Consider the following 22,380-nt stretch of genomic DNA (forward strand, 5'->3'; position numbering starts at 1 on the left):
TATGCATAGTCTTAGGGAAGAATTGATCATAATAAGATCAATTTTTTTTCATTAAGATGGTGAGTGAAGTAGATGAATCCAAAACTAGGGTCCTAAATCGACATAAAGGGAACAATAAAGGTCTGAGGTGCAAATTGGAAGGACGGATTGAGGAATCTTACTGAAGGAGTTGATAATGGATAGGCAGTGGTTCATTTTTAGAGTCAAGAGTGTGGTGCTGGAAAAGCATAGCAGGTAAGGCAGCATTGGAGGAGCAGGGGAATCGACGTTTCAGGCAAGAGCCCTTCATCAGAACTGACACTTGTGAGCTGAGGTGGTGAAGAGATAAGTAGGATGGGAGTGGAGCAATCCTCACTTTCTCATATTGAGAGAAACTGTGCATGAATGGTTCACACTTGTCAGGCTCAAAGATTAAAGAAGAAAAGGTGTCTCGACCATGGCATACAAAAGAAAGTAGGGATTGTATTAGATCTGAAATATTTGATCAGTTAAGTGTTTGAGGTTAAGATTTATAAAATGTATAAATCTTAATCTGTTATTTTTCTTTTTATTCATCTATAATAGTGAGTAGGGGAGGGTACTTCTTTTAATGTTTTACTGAGATCTGTTTCTTGATTGAATTTTAATATACAAGATAGGTATTAACTTACCTCAGAGCCGTGTCTTGAGCAGTAAGGCTGTGCAACACTGGGTTTTTGAACAAAGTGTTTGTCTTTAGGTATTTTCTGGGTCTGTTGATTGCTACAGGGGCAAAGATAGCTTTTAGTAGAGTGAAGTGCTCTTCCTGGAAGATATGGGGGAGCGCAGTTTGAGGCAATGAGGAATTTACAGCAGCCAGGGGGTGTGACATATGGCAATTTCAGGAAGGTAGAAAAACTGCTGATACAATCAGGTAGATGGGTCACCTCCAAGAAACGTAGTAAGCAGGTAGTGCAGGAGTCTCCTGTGATTATCCCCATCTCAAACAAGTCTGCTGTTTTGGCTATTGTAGAGGGTGATGCCCTCTCAGGGTAATATAGCACTGATAGCCAGTTTCTGGTACTGAGACTGGCTATATTACAATGAGGAGTACATCAGGTGCTAAGTGATCAGTTGTGATAGGGGTCTCTCTAATCAGGGGCACAGACAGACGTTTCTGCAGCCGTGGGCAAGACATTAGAATGGTGTGTTACCCAGGGTCAAGGAGCAGATGGAGAATATTCTCAAAAGGAAGGGTGACGGGCAGAAGGTAATTATACACATTAGTACCAACGACATAGACAGAGAAAGGGACGAGGTTCTGCAGAGAGAATATAGGGAATTTGGGCGGCACGGTGGCACAGTGGTTAGCACTGCTGCCTCACAGCGCCAGAGACCCGGGTTCAATTCCCGCCTCAGGTGACTGACTGTGTGGAGTTTGCACATTCTCCCCGTGTCTGCGTGGGTTTCCTCCGGGTGCGCCGGTTTCCTCCCACAGTCCAAAAATGTGCAGGTTAGGTGAATTGGCTATGCTAAATTGCCCACAGTGTTAGGTGCAAAGTAAATATAGGGGAATGGGTCTGGGTGGGTGCGCTTCGGCGGGTCGGTGTGGACTTGTTGGGCCGAAGGGCCTGTTTCCACGCTGTAAGTAATCTAATCTAGGCAGGTGGTTAAAAAGTGGGTTCTTGAGGCGAGGAATATTTGGATTACTCCCAGTGCCATGTGCTAGGGAGAGTAGGGGATAGAGAGATGAACGGATGGCTAAGGAGCTGGTGTAAAGGGTAAGGATTCACATTTTTGCACCGTTGGGATCTCTTCTTGGGTAGAGTTGATTTATATAAGAAGAAAGGATCGCACCTGAACTGGAAGGTGACCAATGGTCTGGCAGAGAGTTTTGTTAGTGTTACTCAGGAGGCTTTAAACTAGTCTGTCAGGATGTGGGACCCAAAGAGATGGTGGGAAAAGAGATAAGTCTGAGGATGGTACAGTAATTAAGGGTAATAAATTAAATAGTAAAGGCAGGCAAGAACACGACAGAGAACAAGGTAAAACTGATCAGTGAAACTGCATTTATTTCACTGCATGAGGCCTGACAGGTAAAACAAATGAACTTAGAGCGTGGTTGGGAATATGGGACTTGGATATCATAGCGATTACAGAAGCATGGCTCAGGGAGAGGCAGGACTGGCAGCTTAATGTTCCAGGATAGAGATTTCTTTAAGAAGGATAGAAAGAGGAGCCAGAGAGGAGGGGGGGTGGCATTTTTGGTTACAGATAACGCAATGGCTGATGACACAAAACCAAGTGGGTTTGTGAGGAGAATTCAAGGTGGCTCCAAGGTGATTTAGACAGGTTGAATGAGTGGGCAAATACATGGCAGAAGCAGTACAGTGTGGCTAAATATGAAGTTATACATTTCAGTCTGAAAACAGAAAGATAGGGTGTTATTTAACTGGGCAAGTATGGAGGGAACCTGGCAGTCCTTGTGCACCAGTCAATGAAATCGGGCAGGTGTACCAAACAATGAGGAAGGAATATGGTTTATTAGTCGTCATAGCAAGAGGATTTAAATTCAGAAGTAGGAATGCCGTACAGCAGATATGCAGGGCCTTCGTGAGACCATACCTGGCGTATTGCATGTAATTTTGGCATCACTACCGAAAAAAGAATATACTTGGCATACAGGGAGTGCAGCAGAATGTCATTAGGCTGATACAGAGAATGTTAGGATTGTCCTATGAGGACAGTTTGGTTTATCTGAGCCTGTATTCACTAGAGTTTCTAAGAATCAGAAGGAATCTGATTGAAACCTTTAAAATTCTAACAGGGTTGGACCGATTAGATGCAGGAAGGATGTTTCCCATAGCTGGGGAGTCTAGAATCAGGAGGCACAGAGTCAGGATATGATGTAGGCCATTTAGCACTGAGATAAGGAAAAACAGCTTCACTCAAAGGATAGTGACCATTTGGAATTCTCTACCATAGAGGCTATGGAGGCCAAGGCACAGAATGTATTCAAGAGGGAGATAGATCCATTTTTAGATTGTAAAGGTGTGCAGCGAGAAAGTGGGAATATCACATTGAGACAGAGAATAAACCATGATCTAATTGAATGGATTAGGGCCGAATGGCCTACTGTTGCTCCTGGGTTTTATGTTTCTATTAAAACTAAGTGGATGGTTGAGCCATTCATGTGGATTATTGGAAAGTTGGAAATGTGTTCACTGGACAAAGATTTGGTAATAAAATTCAATCTTAATTGAAAACACTGCAAATAGAATATTTCAGACGAACAGAATCGAGGTAATGGCAATAATCCTACGTCACACATCAGCAGTTCCTCAAACAATCAAGTCTTATACAAAGCATTTAACAAAACCTGATTTGTGAACTAAAAGCTGTTTGATACACCATGAAAGAAATAAGAACATTTTGTCCCAAATGGGGTACTTGATCAAACTTGATGTTGAATTTATTTGGAAACATGCCAAGAATAAAGAATAGTTTCAGAATGATTTTGTTCATATTTTTCCCTATATCAAGGGAAACCAGTTGATCTAATGGCTTCAGCCTTCTGATGAGACTTCCATTTGAATTTAATTATTCCATCCAATGTGTGGCATCTCTGTCCCAGGCTCTACATAAGGTCCATCTGCTGACTGATGTCAGTTTTGATCTCATCTATGACAGTCTGTGACTGAGAGGCAAAGGCTTCTCAGCATTTTTTCATGGACTTTTAAACTTGGGAATATAAATTTGAGGTTACAGGAAGGATTGCTACATCCTTGCTTGTACTGCCTATTTTCAACCCTTGCTCTTCAGCTTCCTCATTGTCATCAGATCACAAACACCTGTTGTGTACTAACCCAAGGGAAATGCAAAAGGACGTATCAGTTCAATCGGCTCACTGTGAGCAAATTGGCAACAGTTAATCATGGCGATTATCAGGTGGTTCTCTGTGATGAATCATTGATTGCTCTCTGAGACAACAGCAAGGTAGGTCAAGTGCTGTGCCACTTTGTGTCTGTACTTGATGCTCTTGCTAGGTGTTGACAGTAGCCTACTGTGTGCTTGCTTTTCTTCTGGTGAATCTTCAGATCGGCTGACCTTAAGAGTTAGCTGTCAAGAGAATCGTTGAACGGCTGGACTGTGGATCACCACCAATGGTGCATGTGACTGACTGTGAGAGGGTACAGGAGCCAACCTGGGTGCAACTGTTTCTTCAGCTTTCTGCTCCCTCATTGGAAGCTCTTTCCTATGGTTTTCGCTTCAGTTGTGGGCCAGTGCAGCCTGAGTGCCTCAGGAAGACCCCGACGTACACAGAGCCGACTGCCATCTCTTCTCTTTCCAGCACTGATTGAGCCTGAGAAGAATGGAGGATCCTGGATTGGATAAAGGAATGGTGGGCATTCATCGTGGGTTACGAGGAGATCATCAGGCTGAGGGAACAAGGATAAGGCTGGCTAATTTTGAATGCCACCGTAGATGTGCTGGTCGAAATGTAGGGATCATCATTGAGTCAGGATCTGTGCTGGGGTTTGGGGGAAGGAGTGCGTAAAGGCTAGAGCAACAAAAAAATAACCAATTGTAATTCGGAGAATAAATAATCCCATTCAAAAATAAACCCTGGTCAGGTCAGATCTGTTGTGCGGAAACTTTCTGAATAATTCATTGTTGATTAAATCACACAAGGCTTTCAAATCATTAATATGCATTTAGAAGCTTCAGTAGTGTTTGCAAATCATTACTCAAAGAGATGTAATTGATTCCTGCTGCAGGCAGAAGTAGTAGATAACTATGAGCAAGAATGATGTTAGCTTGCTAAGATGTCGCCAGTAGTTGCTTAAACCATCCAATGGAACATTAATGTATCAGAGCAGCAGAGGAGCTGTCTTGGCTCAGAAAGCAATTTTCCCATTGCAGGTACATATTCAAATGGCACACTCCAACCCTATTCCCACAATCCTGACTTCAGAGATATTTCCAAGATAAAAATGAATGCTGTAGAGTTAAAGTGGTGTGTGCAAAAGGGGGAAGGGTAAAGGTGATATAAACTAACCATCAGAACAATACTTCGTCACTAAGTACAGAAACTGGAGAAATAGGTCTGTTCATGGAATCCCATGATTCTGGTCAATTTGCTTTTTCAATATAGACCAGTACAGCACAAGATTGGGGCCTCTGCCCATGATGTTGTACTGAACATGACCCCCAAATTAAACTAATCCCTTCTGCCTGCCCTTGGTCCATATCCCGCTATTCCTTGAACATTCATATAAAAGTCTCTTAAATATCCCTCTTATAGCTACCTCCACCATCAGCCCTGGCAGTCCATTCCTGAGTCCTACCACGCTCTATGTAAAAAACCCCTACCCCTCACATCTCCTTTGAATATGCCCCCTCTCAGCTTAAATGCGTGCCCCCTAGCATTAGACATTTCAACTCTGGGAACATGATTCTGATTGTCAACCATATCTGTGCATCCCATAAGTTTATAGACTTCTATCAAATCTCCCCTCAGCAACCACCGCTCCAGAGAAAACGACCTAGAGTCATAGAGATGTACAGCACAGAAACAGACCCTTCAATCCAACCTGTCCATGCCAACCAGATATCCCAACCCAATCTCGTCCCACCTGCCAGCACCCGGCCCATATCCCTCCAAACCCTTCCTATTCATATACCCATCCAAATGCCTCTTAAATGTTGCAATTGTACCAGCCTCCACCACTTCCTCTGGCAGCTCATTCCATACACATACCACCCTCTGTATGAAATGTTGCCCCTTAGGTCTCTTTTATATCTTTCTCCTCTCACCCTAAATCTATGCCCTCTAGTTCTGACTCCCTGACCCCAGGGAAAGACTTTGCCTATTTATCCTATCCATGCCCCTCATAATTTTTTAAACCTCTATAAGGTCACCCCTCAGCCTCTGACGCTCCAGGGAAAACAGCCCCAGCTTGTTCAACCTCTCCCTGTAGCTCAGATCCTGCAACCCTGGCAACATCTTGTAAATCTTTTCTGAACCCTTTCAAGTTTCACAACATCTTTCTGATTGGAAGGAGACCAGAATTGCACGTAACATTCCAACAGTAGCCTAACCAATGTCCTGTACAGCTGCAACATGACCATCCAACTCCTGTACTCAATACTCTGACCAATAAAAGAAAGCATACCAAACGCCACCTTCACTATCCTATCTACCTGTGACTCCACTTTCAAGGAGCTATGAACCTGCACTCCAAGGTCTTTTTGTTCAGCAACACTCCCTAGGACCTTACCATTAAGTGTATAAGTCCTGCTAAGATTTGCTTTCCCAAAATGCAGCAATTCGCATTTATCTGAATTAAACTCCATCTGCCACTTCTCAGCCCATTGGCCCATCTGGTCCAGATCCTGTTGTAATCTGAGGTAACCCTCTTCGCAGTCCACTATACCTACCTGAGTTTTTCTAGTCTCTCCTTAGAGCTCATACTCTATAATCCAGGCAGCATCCTGGTAAACCTCTTCTGCACCCTCTCCATCCTTTCATTATTTAACACTGCTCCAAATTGTTGATTGAATTTCATTCATTTTAATACATGTTTAGAAAAAAGGTATGGATACAATGTTTGAATAAAAAAGGTTCAACTCAGAATCTAGGATTTCCTATCAGTCTGATTTTTGTTTTGGTTTGAATGGGAACAGCATTAAGAACGTTTTTTTTCAACCAAGTCCGAGTTGTGAGAGTGTTTTTGGAGGATTTCTACTGAGTGTGCGAGTTGCTTTACCAAGCCCACCTCGTAAATGACTCACCTCACCCCGTGGAATCTCTGAATTCTGATTCCAACCCCATCTTATCACACACCATTCCCAGAACAACTCGACACTCAATGGGTATCCACCGAAAGATCAGCATTCCCCCGCGTTGATGCCATCTTTGAAAGGCAGCTGGGTACCCAGACGGGTATTGGCATGCTGAAGCTACCCTGCTCACTTGACAGGGACCGCGCGTTACTGGCCAAAGGGCGATGGTGCAAAGGCAAGCAGTTCTCTACCCAGAGGATGTCATGCCACCAGGCGTCAGCAGCCTGGTGTGAAGTCATCACCCAGGCCTGTACTGTCTCCTCAGACCCTGGAGGAATGGACAGCAGTGTGTGCTCGAAGAAGCTCAAAGGCCATCCCTGCTGAGCCAGGGTACATGCCACAATCTTCTCTCTGCTGCCTCACACCAACTGCAGCCGCATCCCACCAAGGCTCATGCTGTGCAACTTTCACTATTACCTTCATCTCTCAGTCGCAGTCTCCTCTCTGGACCTCCCACTGTAGCAATTCCCTCTGTGCACCTTCATCACGCCCTCAGACTATCTCCACCAACATTTTCCTACCTGCATCAGGACTAAGAGCCTTACCACTGACTTTCACCTGTGCCAAATTTTGGGATCTTCAGCTCATATGATGAGAGATCCCTGGCCCTTGCTCACCTTCCTCTCCATTTGAGATGTCCATGCCAAGTATGGTCATACATTGAGCCAGCCTTGAAACCAGGATGCTCCCCGACCATGGGCAAACCCTCTCTTTGAATGGCCCCCTTCCCACCTTTGCTTTACTGTATCCTCCCCTTGCAGTGCTCATCTCCCTTTACCCCAGCCTGCAGTGCCATTCCCAAAATAAATGCACAGAGTTTCTTTCCCCCTAAAGCAGACACCTTTGCTACCCCTCCTAGCCAATTCCTTTTCCGCTGAGTTTCTGTGGATGGACCTGATGGGGCTGACTGGTTAAGTGGCCTCACTAGATAACTGTTGACAAGAGGTGGCCACACCCCTGGCTGGTGGCTATAATTTGTAATTTCTCAAATGCATCAGCTCTATGCCCCCCCCCCCCATTTATCTCTCTACCCCTCGGCTCGCAGCCTCATTCCTGATGAAGGGCCCTTGCCCAAAACGTTGATTCTCCTGCTCCTTGTGTGCCGACTGACCTGCTTTTCCAAAACCACACTCTCGACTCTGATCTCTAATATCTGCAGTCCTCATTTTCTCTCAGAAATTAGGCCATTCGAGTCTGCTTCACCATTCAATCATGGCCGACGGTTTCTCAACCACATTCTCCTGCTTTCTCTGTCTTGATCCCCTTGACAATCAAGAACTTCACTATCTCCATCCTAAATACACTCAATGGCCTGGCCTCCACAGCCTTCTGTGGCAGTAAATTCTATAGATTCATCACTCTCTAGCTAAAGTAGTTTCTCCTTATCTCTTTTTAAAAGGTCTTTCCTTTACGCTAAAGCTGTGCCCTCACATTCTAGTCTCTTCTATCAATGGAAACAACTTCCCAGCCTCCACTCTGTCTAGGCCATTCATTGTTCTGTAGGTTTCAATTAGATCGCCCCTTCATCCTTCTAAACTCCATCGAGTATAGACCCAGGGTCCTCAAATGTTCCTCATGTGTTAAGCTTTTCATTCCTGGGACCATTCTCTGTGAACCTCCTCTGAACACACTCAAGGGCCAGTATATCCTTCCTGAGATCTGGGGCCCAAAACTGTGCACGATATTCCAAAAGTGGGCTGACCAAAGCCTTATAGAGCCTCAGAAGTATATCTCTGCTTTTGTATTCATTCCTCTATAAATAAATGCCATCATTGCATTTGCCTTCCTAACTACTGACTCAACCTGCAAGTTTACCTTGAGACAATCCTGGACTGGAACTCTCAAGTCTCTTTGCATTTCAGACTTCTGAATTTTCTCCCCATCTCGAAAATAGTCCATGCCTACCAAAGTGCATGACCTCACACTCTCCCATGTTGTATTCCTTCTACCATTTTGCTCACTCTCCTAACCTGTCCAAATCCTTCTGCAGCCTCCCCACTCCTCAACGCTACCTGTCCCTCTACCCATCTTCAAAAGCAATTAATGTTGGCTACATGGACTTCAGTAAAACCTTTGACAAGGTCCCTTATGACAGATGGGTACAAAAGGTGAAGTCACATGGTATCAGTGATGAGCTGACAAGATGGATACAGAACTGGCTTAGTCATTGGAGTCAGAGGGTGGCATCGGAAGGCTGCTTTTCAGAATGGAGGGTTGTGACTAGTGGTGTTCCACAGGGATCAGTGCTGGGACCTCTGCTGTTCATGATCAACATAAATGGTTTGGAGGAAAATGTAGATTGTCTATTTGGTATGTATGTATGATACAAAGATTGGTGGAGTTGTGGATAGTGAGGAGGATTGTCAGAGGAAAAAACAGGATATAGATCAGTTGGAGGCATGGGCAGAAAAATGGCAGATGGAGTTTAATCCAGACAAATGTGAGGTAATGTATTTTGGAAGGTCAAGTCCAGTTGGAATATATTACAGTGAATGGCAGAACTTTTAGGAATATTGATATGCAGAGGATTCTGTGTGTGCAGCTTCACAGGTCACTGAAGGTGGCAGTGCAGGTGGATAAGGTATTAAAAAAGGCCTATGGCATGCTAGCCTTCATTGGAAGGGATATTGAATATAAGGATAGTCAAGTTATGCTGCAGCTTTATAGAACTTTAGTTTGGCCACATTTGGAATAGTGCATACGGTTCTGGTCACCACCCTACCAGAAGGATGTGGATGTTTTGGAGAGCGTACAGAAAAGGTTTACAGGATGTTGCCCGGTATGGGGGATTTTAGCCATGAAGAAAGGTTAGACAGACTGGGTTTGTTTTCACTGGAACACAGGAGGTTGAGGAATAACCTGATCGAAGTTTATATGATTGTGATTGTCATGGATAGAGTTGAAAGTATGAGGCTTTTTCCCAGGGTGGAGGGGTCAATTACTAGGGGTCACAGGTTCAAGATGCGGTGAGGGTGTGGGGGGGAGTTTACAAGAGATGTGTGAGGCAGACTTTTCACACAAAGGGTGGTGAGTGCCTGGAACACACTGCCAGAGGAGGTGGTGGAAACAGACACAATAGCAGCGTTCAAGAAGCACCTGGATGAATACATGAATAAGAAGGGAATAGAGGGATATGGATCCTGTAAGTGAAGACAGTTTTAATATGGAAGGGCAAAATGTGTCAGCGCAGGCTTGGAGGGCCGAAGGGCCTCTTCCTGTGCTGTTTTGTTCTTTGTTCTTAAAAATGCATTGGCAGCATGTTATAAATATGTTCAGTGAGTGACCTCCGTGGTAAACAGATTGAAAAGAAACCAAATGGTCTTTGGAGCCAGGTTACGCTGTGGGATCTGATTTGTGCAATATTACTAGAAACTAAGATCTTAACAATACTATGGTTTCCAATCCATAGTTGACACAGTGAATGCCATTGGCTGAAGTCTGGGGCAGACCAGAAGGACAATTGGCTGTGAATGGGGTAACGTGGACTAGAAAAGGGTTGAGCAACTTAAGTAGAATATCTTTGTTGGGGAGAAAGCGAGGACTGCAGATGCTGGAGATCAGAGCTGAAAATGTGTTGCTGGAAAAGCGCAGCAGGTCAGGCAGCATCCAAGGAACAGGAGAATCGATGTTTCGGGCATCAGCCCTTCTTCAGGAATCATTCCTGAAGAAGGGCTGATGCCCGAAACGTCGATTCTCCTGTATCTTTGTTGGAGGCCAAGACCAGCCTGTGTCTTTGCAGTGTCACCATCTTGAACCATTCTCTGTTGAATGATAAAGAAAACTGTTCACAATCAATTCACACTGAGCCATTTTGACTTGGTTTTTGAATTCAAATTTAACTCATCTGACCCCTTTCTTTTTTCATTGTTAGGGCTACACAAGAAAAGGTCACAAGTGAGGAAAGTTATGAAAGGGCAGATCATGGTGACCTGCAAGGATTCAATTCTCTCCATCAGTACCTTCAGCTCCTCAGTGCTTTCTCGCAGCCAGCTAATCCCATGCCATCTCATAAGAGCAGAACTGACAAGGTTGGTATTGATTTTCATCTCTCTCTTTAAAAATGGTCACAACTGTGACAGTCACTGTCACATAAAACCATAAAATGCATGGCATTATATGACAGCAATAGCTCTTTTTTGATGACAAGAGTACAAGAGCTTGTGCATTCTACAACCCTCTTTGGAAGCAGACGTAGGATAATATAAAGTTGGCAGCGAGTTTCTGTGTGGCCCAAGTTTGTCTCTTAATGCTGCATAGTCATGCCCTACACATCCATGTTCTTCCTTCCATTGTCTACCAAGTCACGATACCTGAGCAAATTGATTTCAAGATTCTCTGATTTTCTGGAGCCTTTCCCCCCCCCATTTAATTCACAATTTCCTCCAGTCAGTTTATCCCCACACTCTGCCCCTTCGACCCTCAGGATGTGACATTGGGTGTATTTCCTGTGGCCTGGAGCACAGGCGAGAGACCCAGGCCGGCTCTTTTTGGGAAGTCCCCACTGATGGACATCCCACCACCTTGAGGATGTACCTACCGTATAGACTGCACAGTGACAGGCAGGCTTACAGCTGGGTCAGTCCCAGCCCTGGAGAGAGGAGTTGTTTGGCTTTCTCTCCCAGAACATAATTCTGCTTAAAAATAGGATCCGAGTGCACTATTGCCGCCCCTAATTATGTCGAATCAAAGACACTAGGAGCAGGATTTGGCCATTTGACCCATCAAGCCTGCTGCACCATTCAGTGTTACCATGGCTGATCCTCCACCTCAATGCCATTTTCCTGCTTTTGTTCCCATATCCCTTGATCCCTTTAAAACCTAAAACAACAATCCACCTCCATCTTGACTATGTTCAGTGACTTGGCCTCCACAACCTTTTGTGGTTGAGGAGTCCACCAGGCCATGACCCTACGAGGGCAGAAATGTTTCCTCGTCCCAGTCCTAAATGATCTACCCCCTTGTGAGACACTGTGATAGCTGGTTCTAAACATCACCCCACCCCCCGCAACAGGAAAACATCCTGCATCTAGCCTGTCAGCCCTGTTAGAATTTTATGTGTTTCAGTCAGATCCCCTCTCAAACTCTAGTGAGTGCAGCCCAAGCAATCCCCATTGAACCTTCACCGCACTCCCTCCATGGCGAGTGTATCCTTTCTTAGGTAGGGACACCAAAACAGCACAGCCCTCCAGGTATGGTCTCACCAAGGCCTAGTATGATCCAGTAAGACATCCTGGCTTATAGATGCAGCTCCACTTAAAATGAAGGAAGATACACCATTTGCCTTCCATGGGGTGGCACGGTGGCTCAGTGGTTAGCACTGCTGCCTCTCAGCGCCAGGGACCTGGGTTCAATTCCCGCCTCGGGCAACTGTCTGAGTGGAGTTTGCACGTTCTTCCCGTGTCTGCATGGATTTCCTTCGGGTGCTCCGGTTTCCTCCCACAGTCCAAAGATGTGCAGTTTAGGTGTATTGGCCATGCTAAATTGCCTGTAGTGTTAGGTGTAGGGGAATGGGTCTGGGTGGGTTGCTCTTTGGAGGGTCAGTGTAGACCGTTGGGCTGAAGGGCCTGTTTCCACACTGAAGGGAATCTAATCAATAGTTTGCTGCACCTGCTTGACTACTTACGGTGACTGGTGTACAAGGGCGGCCAGCTCTCTTTGTATTTCCTCACTTTCTCAATATCTCACCAAAACAATAGTACTGTGTGTCAGGGAGGAATGACTTAAGGTAAATCCATCAGCATCCAGGTCCATACCAAACATCAAATGGTTTATTTTACACCAGTGGGGAGTAGGTTGCTGGGCCCACCATGCATCTCTCCACCCCAGAAAAGGAAAACATAGACTTTGTATACTTTTACATCAGCCCATCCTGGCTGGTTGCAATCCAGTCATCAACATGAATTAATTACATATGGATGCAATCAAGTTAATAATTATGCATCATGCGGCTACATGAGCAGTTATGTGGACAGTACTGCATCGTCTCAGGATGTTCACCATTCCAACCATCCTCGGCCCTTCTCAATGAATCTCAGTGCTCAGTACCTCAACCATATCCCTCGCTTAGGAAAAAGTGAGGACTGCAGACGCTGGAGGTCAGAATCGAGAGAATGATGCTGGAAAAGCACAGCAGGTCAGGCAGCAACCGAGGAGCAGGAGAATTGATGTTTCCAGCATGAGCCCTTCAAAATGAGGCTTGTGGGCCAAGGGGGCTGAGAGAGAAATGAAAGGGCGGGGGGGGGGGGGGGGAATGCTAGGGGGAATGTGGCTCAGAGTGCGATAGGTTAATGAAGGTAGAGGTGAAGGTTGGAGAGGAGGGTGGAGCAGATAGGTGGGAAGGATGATGGACAGGTAGGACAGGTCAAGAGGGCGGTGCTGAGTTGACAAGTTGGATCTGGGATATGGTGAGGGGAGGGGGAATGAGGAAACTGGTGAAATCCACATTGGGTGTCCCAAGGCGGATGATGAGGCGTTCTTCTTCCAGGCATCAGGTGGTGAAGGTTTGGCAATGGAGGAAGTCCAGGACCTACATATCCGTGGGAGAGTGGGAAGGGGAGTTAAAGTGTTCGGTCACAGGATGGTGGAGTTGCTTTGTGTGTGTGTCCCGGAGATGTTCTCTGAAGCATTCTGCGAGTAGGCGCCCTGTTTCCCCAGTGTAGAGGAGACCACATCGGGAGCAACAAATATAGTAACTGATATGGGTGGAAGTACAGCTAAAACTCTGAAAGATATGGAAGGCTCCTTTGGGGCCTTGGACAGAGGTGAGGGGTGAGGTGTGGGCGCAGGTTTTGCAATTCTTGTGGTGGCAGAGGATGTGCCGGGAGGGGAGAGTGGGTTGGTGGGGAGTGAGGACCCAACAAGAGTGTGGTGGAGGGAACGGTCTTAATGGAACGTAGATAGGGCGGGGAAGGGAATATATCTCTAGTGATGGGATCTGTTTGTAGGTGGCAGAAATGACAGAGAATGATGCGATGCATACGGAGGTTGGTGGGGTGGAAGGTGAGCACAAGGAGGGTTCTGTCCTTGTTGTGATTGGAGGGGTAGGGTTTGAGGGTGGAGGTGCGGGAAGTGGATGAGATGCGTTGGAGGGCATCGTGGACCACATGGAAGGGGAAATTGCAGTCTTTGAAGACGGAGGCCATCTGGTGTGTTCTGTGGTGGAACTGGACCTTCTGGGAGCAGATGCAGCAGAGGCAGAGGAACTGGGAATAAGGGATAGTGGACACATAGTGGGAGGAGGTGTAGTCCAGGTAGCTGTGGGAGTCCACCTACAAACTGACCCCACCACCAGAGATATGACCCTCCCCACTACTACCTGCTTTCCTTAAAGACTGTTCCCTCCACGAATACCTGGTCAGGTCCACGCCCCCAACAACCCACCCTCCCCTCCTGGCACCTTCCCCTGCCACCTCAGGAATTGTGAAACCTGTGCCCACATGGCCTCCCTCATCTCCGTCGAAGGCCACAAAGGAGCCTTCCACATCCATCAGAGTTTCACCTGCACTTCCACATGTCATTTACTGTATCTGTTACTCCCGATGAAATCTCCTTTACATTGTGGAGACAGGACACCTATCTACAGAGCGCTTCAGAAGACATCTCCAGGACACCTGCACCAATTAACCCCACTGCCCCGTGGCCGAACACTTCAATACCCCCTCCCACTCTGCTGAGGACATGCAGGTTCTGGGCCTCCTCCATCGTCACTCAATGTGGATTTCACCAGTTTCCTCATTTCCCCTCCCCCCACCTTACCCCAGTTCCAGCCTTCCAGCTCAGCACCGCCGTCATGATCTGTCTCATCTGTCCATCTTCCTTCCCACCCTATCCGCTCCACCCTCCTCTCTGACCTATCACCTTTACCCCCACCTCCATCCACCTACTGCAGTCTCAGCTACCTTCTCCCAGCCCCAGCTCTCTCCCATTTATCTCTCCACCCCCCGAGGCTCCCAGCCTCATTCCTGATGAAGGGCTTTTGCCCAAAACGTCAATTTTCCTGCTCCTCGGATGCTTCCTGACCTGCTGTGCTTTTCCAGCCCACACTCTCTCCTCGTAATCAGTTTTTCAGTTTAGTTGTCTGCATGTCAGTGAGAGGCTTCTGCTCAGTAAGCATCATCTTTTCCAGCTGCAGTAACTGGATTTCCTCAGAAATGAGGTCACCTTATTCAACTCCCACAAAGCCAGTGGTACTCCATTGTATGGAATAGGTTGCCAGAGGAAGTGGTGGAGGGCTGGTACAATGATAATGTTTAAAAGGCATCAGGATGGATATATGAATAGGAAGGGTTTAGAGGGATATGGGCCATGTGCAGGCAAATGGAACTAGATGAGGTTGGTATATCTGTTGGCACGGACGAGTTGGACCGAAGGATCTGTTTCCGTGCTGTACAGCTAGGTGGCTATATGTAGTAGCCTCGACCATGGCCTTGGTGGGTATACAGTGTCGGTTTACAATATTGATATCTGAACTTCAGCAGCTATGAGGAGAAATTTTATAAATTGGGCCTGCTTTCTCTGGAGTTTAAACAAACTGATTTGAGATTCTAGAACTAGTGATCATAGTCTGAGAATTAAGACCATTCAGGTGACACTTTAGGAAGTACTTCTACACATAAAGGTTGGTAGATGTTTGCAACTCTCTTCCACAAATAGCAGTGGATGCTAGATCAATTGTTAAATTTAAATCTGAGGTGGATGACTTTTGCTAAGCAAAGTTATTAATGGGTAAGGGGCAAAGGCAGATATAAGGATTTAGGCCTCTGATCAGCCGTGATCTAATTGAATGGCAGAATGGCACAGGGGGCTGAATGGCCTCCCCCCGTTCTTTTGTTCCTATGCATTCTAACAACAGCACAAGATTCTGCCCTGAATTATCTGTTGGTTACAAGGCCCCCTTGTCAGATGCCCATCATCAGACTTTGTCATGACTTCATTTAATATGTATCTTTCTTCCAAAACTAATTTGTTGCACTAACTCTGTCCTTGTCTTCAAAGTCTTCTATCAGTTAATCTTCCCATAATGAGACAGATCAGAGATGCTTCTTCCCACTTCAAGCATTCTCCTGACTGCTGTTTTAGTTTGGCTGATCACTGCTCTGCATTGTTTGGATTCTGAGCTTTGTTTCTACAAATCTCATAGGTCCCTTTTGTTTCTCTGTTACCTATTTTAACACCACTAAGTGTTGCCTGTCTATGTCCTGTTTCTATGTGCAAGGTTTCCTGAGTCACTGCAAGTTTCAGTTGAACCTTTTTATTCATGTGGACATTTGATGATCCTTCACAAAAGTAATGCCATTAGAATAGTTCATTTATGTATAGAACTCTCATCTCTTCAACATTCCCAACAGGGTTTCAAATACAATGAAAAGGCTTGTATTGCAAAAGCAATTGTTTTGTAGGTAGGCACAGCAGCTCTTAACATTTGCCTGAACCTGAGTTTTTGTTTTTGCTGCTGTTTACCTATTATTTACTATCTATGCTGCTTAACTCTGTGATCTGCCTGTATTCCTCGCAAGACAAAGCTTTTCACTGTGCCTCGGTACACGTGACAATAAATTCAATTCAATTCAATTTTGAATGCAACAATGTCTGAACAATGAATGCAAGTCAAATGGCCTCATTAATTGCTTCTGGTTTGAAGGAGTAATGTTGTCCATGATTCCAATTTTCTCTTTGAATATGATGTGGAGATGCCGGTGTTGGACTGGGGCGTACAAAGTTAAAAATCACACACCAGGTTATAGTTCAACAGGTTTAATTGGAAGCACACGAGCTTTCGGAGCGTCGCTCCTTCATCAGGTGATTAAACCTGTTGGACTATAACCTGGTGTTGTGTGATTTTTAACTTTCTCTTTGAATAAGCATGCAGCATCTAAAACCATTCTATATGCTCAGCATCTCCATCAAACGTTGCCATCTTTCCCTCAGTGCTGCACCGAATTTGCAGTAAATGGCTTTTGCCCGAAATGTCGATTTTACTGCTCCTCGGATGCTGTGTTTTTCCAGCACCACTCTAATCTAGACTCTGGTTTCCAGCATCTGCATTCATTGTTTTTACCCAGTAAAGACTAAAATCCTTGAGCGGAGCTTGAACCCAGAGATTTCTGAGGCAAAAACTGAGCCGAATTATTATTTTATCTAAGCTTGTGTGGGTAGTGTCAAGGTGGCTGTATCACTGCATGCTGGCCAGACATTTCTTCTAGCAACGGTGGAAATGACTAACATCACAGGAAGACTTTGAAGACAAGGACAGAGTTGGTGCAACAAATTAGTTTTGGAAGAAAGATACATATTAAATGAAGGTAAGAATGGCTTTGTGCGTGGAAAATCATGTCTCACAAACTTGATTGAGTTTTTTGAAGAAGTAACAAAGAGGATTGATGAGGGCAGAGCAGTAGATGTGATCTATATGGACTTCAGTAAGACGTTTGACAAGGTTCCCCATGGAAGACTGATTAGCAAGGTTAGATCTCATGGACTAAAGGGAGAACTAGCCATTTGGATACAGAACTGGCTCAAAGGTAGAAGACAGAGGGTGGTAGTAGAGGGTTGTTTTTCAGACTGGAGGCCTGTGACCAGTGGAGTGCCACAAGGATCGGTGCTGGGTCCTCTACTTTTTGTCATTTACATAAATGATTTGGATGTGAGCATAAGTGGTACAGTTAGTAAGTTTGCAGATGACACCAAAATTGGAGGTGTAGTGGACAGCGAAGAGTGTTACCTCAGATTACAACAGGATCTAGACCAGATGGGCCAATGGGCTGAGAAGTGGCAGATGGAATTTAATTCGGATAAATGCGAGTTGCAGCATTTTGCGAAAGCAAATCTTAGCAGAACTTATACACTTAATGGTAAGGTCCGAGGAAGTGTTGCTGAACAAACAGACCTTGGAGTGCAGGTTCATAGCTCCTTGAAAGTGGAGTCGCAGGTAGATAGGATAGTGAAGAAGGCGTTTGGTGTGCTTTCCTTTATTGGTCAGAGTATTGAGTACAGGAGTTGGGAGGTCATGTTGTGGCTGTACAGGACATTGGTTAGGCCACTGTTGGAATATTGCGTGCAATTCTGGTCTCCTTCCTATCAGAAAGATGTTGTGAAACTTGAAAGGGTTCAGAAAAGATTTACAAGGATGTTGCCAGGGTTGGAGGATTTGAGCTACAGGAAGAGGCTGAACAGGCTGGGGCTGTTTTCCCTGAAGCATCGGAGGCTGAGGGGTGACCTTATAGAGGTTTATAAAATTATGAGGGGCATGGATAGGATAAATAGACAAAGTCTTTTCCCTGGGATCGGGGCGTCCAGAACTAGAGGGCATAGGTTTAGGGTGAGAGGGGGAAGATATAAAAGAGACCTAAGGGGCAACGTTTTCACGCAGAGGGTGGTACGTGTATGGAATGAGCTGCCAAAGGAAGTGGTGGAGGCTGCTACAATTGCAAAATTTGAGAATCATTTGTATGGGTATATGAATAGGAAGGGTTTGGAGGGGTATGGGCTGGGTGCTGGCAGGTGGGGCTAGATTGGGTTGGGATATCTGATCGGCGTGGACAGGTTGGACCGAAAGGTCTGTTTCCATGCTGTACATCTCTATGACTCTATGAGCTCTAAAGAACATACCTGCTAGACTGTAATCTGTCAGACTATCTGCTCATGGTTGCATTCTTCCATCAATCTTGCAGAGACTTCACGTGAGGTAGAATTGACATTAAAAAAATGATAGATTAAACTGTACTCGGCAGGTGGAAGAAATTTGATTGTAAATTGTACTATATTGAATTAGCTTTTGCTTTATTGTCACATGTACTCAAATGAGTACAGTGGAAAGATTAAAAATGACCACTTACAGCGCCATCTTAGGTACAAAGGTACCCAGGTGCAGTCCTCAGTTACAGAATAGAGAACATGCAGAACAGCCATAGGTCAGAAAAAACAAGAAGCAAAGTTGAAAAAACAAACATCACAGATAACGAATGTGGTTTGTCACTTTTTCACACACAAACCATAGATTTCCGTCTGTTAAAGTGAATGGAGAAAAGATTAGCAGGTTTGGAAGTGCAGACATGGAAAACTTAACCATGAAATTTGGATTTAGATCATTTGGACCAAGCGCCCTCTTTGTAGACTTCCCTCCACCGTGAAACAGAAGCATAATAAGAACTAATGATCTGAATTTAATTCACCGAAACCAGCTTGTTGATAACGATGTTTTGTTTTGAAAGCCAGCATCACACTCTGATGATTTTGCAAACCATGTTGTCTTATGTTTTGGTGACAGAGTGGGATCGCCCAGTCGAGTTCCGCCTTGGATGACTTCCTGCAAAGTAACCGAGGGAAATCTCCATCAAGCCAGTTCCTCGCATTTCATCATCAATTTCCCGACAGCAAACAAGGTCAAGCCGAGGCCTTAAGACTTCTCAAGCAGGAAAGAGGTCATCTTCTGCCACAGGGCCCTGCCCCTGTCAGTGAGGCCATCGACAGAAAGCAACTGATAGCACTTCTGGAGAGATATTTGTCACAGAAACTGGCAGCACAGGATACTACGCCAGGGAACGAGCCTAAAGTGTGGCTTAAGGAAACACTGGGCTCATCAAGGAGCAAACAGCAGGCAGGACCCAGTAAAGAGAGCCAGGGGGGTCATCCGAGCATGGATGGGCTACCTCCGAAAGCTGAAGATAGGCTGCCAGAGGTGAAAACGGAGAAAGTGCTGCATGAATCCAGCGCCAGGGCAATCAATGCAAACAATCTGCTCAGCCACATGGATGGTACGCATAAAAATTTAGATCAAAACATTTGAGTGATACCAAGTAATAATTGGTGGATTACAAGGGCTATTGGTAAGCTATTTCCCAAGGAAACGTAGAATTTTACAGGATAGTGGGAGGTCAGTCTGCACTTCACACACATCCAGGCCCTGACTGAAAGAACAATCCTACTTTCTCTCCAAACCCGTGGTTACCTTTTTAAATCTATTATGGTTTTGCATTCTACTTCTGCATTAAAAAGAAGTGTTGCCAGGTAAACTGCAGAACAGTACGCCCACCCTATGATCTCTAGGAGCCAATCAAAGAGTATACAAGGGCAAATTTCGTGTTGGAGAGATTTCTTTTCAGATAGAGGTAATTTACCTTTGAAACAAACCTGCTCTACATAAGGTACAGCCATTGCACTGTTAATGTCTGGTGGTGATGCCCATTGTGAAATCTGGGAATGGCATGGATTTATGGGCAGCATGTTGCTGGCCACAGCCACTAAGAGGCTGGCACCAGAATGACTGTCCAAGAAAGGACTGTGGTGCACCCCTCCCCTCCCAAGGCAATGTCTAGCCAATGAGAGGGCCTCGACACTGCTGCAGCTAACAGTGGCCATTGCTGAGGCTGTGTGGTCAGTGAAAAGGTCCCTCAATGTCTCAAAGAGAGCTCCTTCTGGGTAAGAAATGGCGAACCAAGTGAGTTGGCCCAGTCAGGCCTGGGGAGAGGAGAATCGTAGATCGTTGGTGTGAGTGTGGCCATTGCTGCCATTCCGATGAAGGGCTCTTGCTCAAAGTGTCGATTCTCCTGCTCCTCGGATGCTGCCTGACTTGCTTTGCTTTTCCAGCACCACACACTCAACTGTAAGCTAGACTGAGTGAGGATTAATGCTGTTCTCCCCTCCAGAGGTACACTCCATGGGAAGTCTGTTTATTCTTCTTTATTTTCAATCACATGCTCAAAATGATCCTAATCTGAGTTCTGTTTCTTATCAGAAAATTTCATTCATTCTGTGGTGCAGCAGCTTGGGACACAGCATGTAAACCTTGACAGTCTGACTTCCAAACAGCTCGATGAATTGTCCGACGTCATCGCTGATGCTTTGCAAGTTGTAGATGATGACACTCCCCGTGATGGCAGCAGAAACAGCCTCAAGACTAACCAAGGCCTTCAGCAGAAGGAAGAAGAGAAAGCGATGATGAGAAATGAGCTCCATCTGGGTAAGGAGGAGTCATTTTAGAGCTTTTTTCTGAACAAAATAATGCTGTTTTGCTATTAATTCTGTGCAAATGCACTAGAAAGGTTTTGTTTTCTACAAAGGTTCGTGGAAGTTTCTCAATTAGTGGACAGCAAAGAAGGTTACCTCAGAATACAACAGGATATTGATCAGATGGGCCGATGGACTGAGGAGTAGCAGATGGAGTTTAATTCAGATAAATGCGAGATGCTGCATTTTGGAAATGCAAATCAGAGCAGGACTTATACACTTAATGGTAAAGTCCTGTGGAGTGGTGCTGAACAAAGAGACCTGGGAGTGCAGGTTCATAGTTCCTTGAAAGGACAATCATAAGTAGATAGGATAGTGAATAAGGTGTTTGGTATGCTTTCATTTATTGGTCAGAGTATTGAGTGCAGGAGTTGGGAGGGTCATGTTGTGGCTGTACAGGCCATTGGTTAGGCCCCTTTTGAAATATTGCGTGCAATTCTGGTCTCCTTCCTATTGGAAAAATGTTGTGAAACTTGAAAGGGTTCAGAAAGGATTTACAAGGATTTTGCCAGGGTTGGAGGGCTTGAGGGAGTGATTGAATAGGCTAGGGCTGTTTTCCCTGGAGCGTCAGAGGCCGAGGGGTGACCTTATAGAGGTTTATAAAATCATGAAGAGCATGGATAGGATAAATAGACGAAGTTTTTTCCCGGGAGTTAGGGAGTCCAAAACTAGAGGGCATAGGTTTAGGGTGAGAGGGGAAAGATATAAAAGAGACCTAAGGGGCACCTTTTCCATGCAGAGGGTGGTACGTATATGGAATGAGCTGCCAGAGGAAGTGGTGGAGGCTGGTACAATTGCAACATTTAAGAGGCATTTGGATGGGTATATGAATAGTAACGGTTTATGGGCCAAGTGCTGGCAAATGGGACTAGATTAGGTTGGGATATCTGGTCGGCATGGACGGGTTAGACCGAAGGGTCTGTTTCCATGCTGTACATTTCTATGACTCTAATATTTCCTGCCAGCTTTCCCTCTCAAACATTGGCTCTACAGAAGACCTGAGTTTGTTTTGGACTGGCAGTCTATCTGTGGAATAGGTGTCAAACAGAGCTGTATATTTGCAGCAATTCTCGGATGTTGCCAGGCATGTTGAAGAGTAGCTCTGATGGATCACAGGTCTCCATTTTGAGCACTTCACTACAAACTTCTACACAGAAGCAAATTGGGCTGGGAATATATTTCACCATCACGCCTAGGTGATGCACTCATTGTCAGGGCTTCACTATTGTGCAAATGAATTGATCAGCAAGAAACAACTTGCATTGATGAAGTGTCTTCAATGTAGCAAAGCATCCCAAGCTCCTTATGAGAAGCACAATCCCAACCATTTTGACATCAAGCTCCAGAAGGAGATAACAAGATCAGTGAAAGAGTAAGGTATGGAGGAGCATGCTAAAGGATGAAAGGGAGATAGACAGTATTAGGATAGGTACAGAGCCAAGTATACAATTGGGAGAAAATACAGAAACTGGCTAGGCTTCCCTGTGTAATAATTAGCTTCAGATACGATCAAGGTGACCTTTGCACAATACACAATGCAATCAGGCTGGTCACTTCTGGATCCAGTATGTT

At 45.2% G+C, this 22,380-nt stretch overlaps 1 protein-coding gene across 2 annotated transcripts in view; it reads left to right on the forward strand.

Moving 5' to 3' along the window:
- ptprn2 (protein tyrosine phosphatase receptor type N2) overlaps nt 1-22,380 on the forward strand; it is a 967,505-nt gene that overhangs the window by 302,775 nt on the left and 642,350 nt on the right. For both annotated transcript variants that reach the window (XM_072576204.1, XM_072576205.1), the window contains exons 5-7: nt 10,676-10,832; nt 19,070-19,556; nt 20,537-20,761. In XM_072576204.1, coding sequence (XP_072432305.1) covers nt 10,676-10,832; nt 19,070-19,556; nt 20,537-20,761 — 869 coding nt within the window. The remainder of the gene's footprint in view (nt 1-10,675; nt 10,833-19,069; nt 19,557-20,536; nt 20,762-22,380) is intronic.

This window comes from Chiloscyllium punctatum, chromosome 8 (assembly GCF_047496795.1).
Source record: "Chiloscyllium punctatum isolate Juve2018m chromosome 8, sChiPun1.3, whole genome shotgun sequence".
Classification (NCBI taxonomy): Eukaryota; Metazoa; Chordata; class Chondrichthyes; order Orectolobiformes; family Hemiscylliidae; genus Chiloscyllium; species Chiloscyllium punctatum.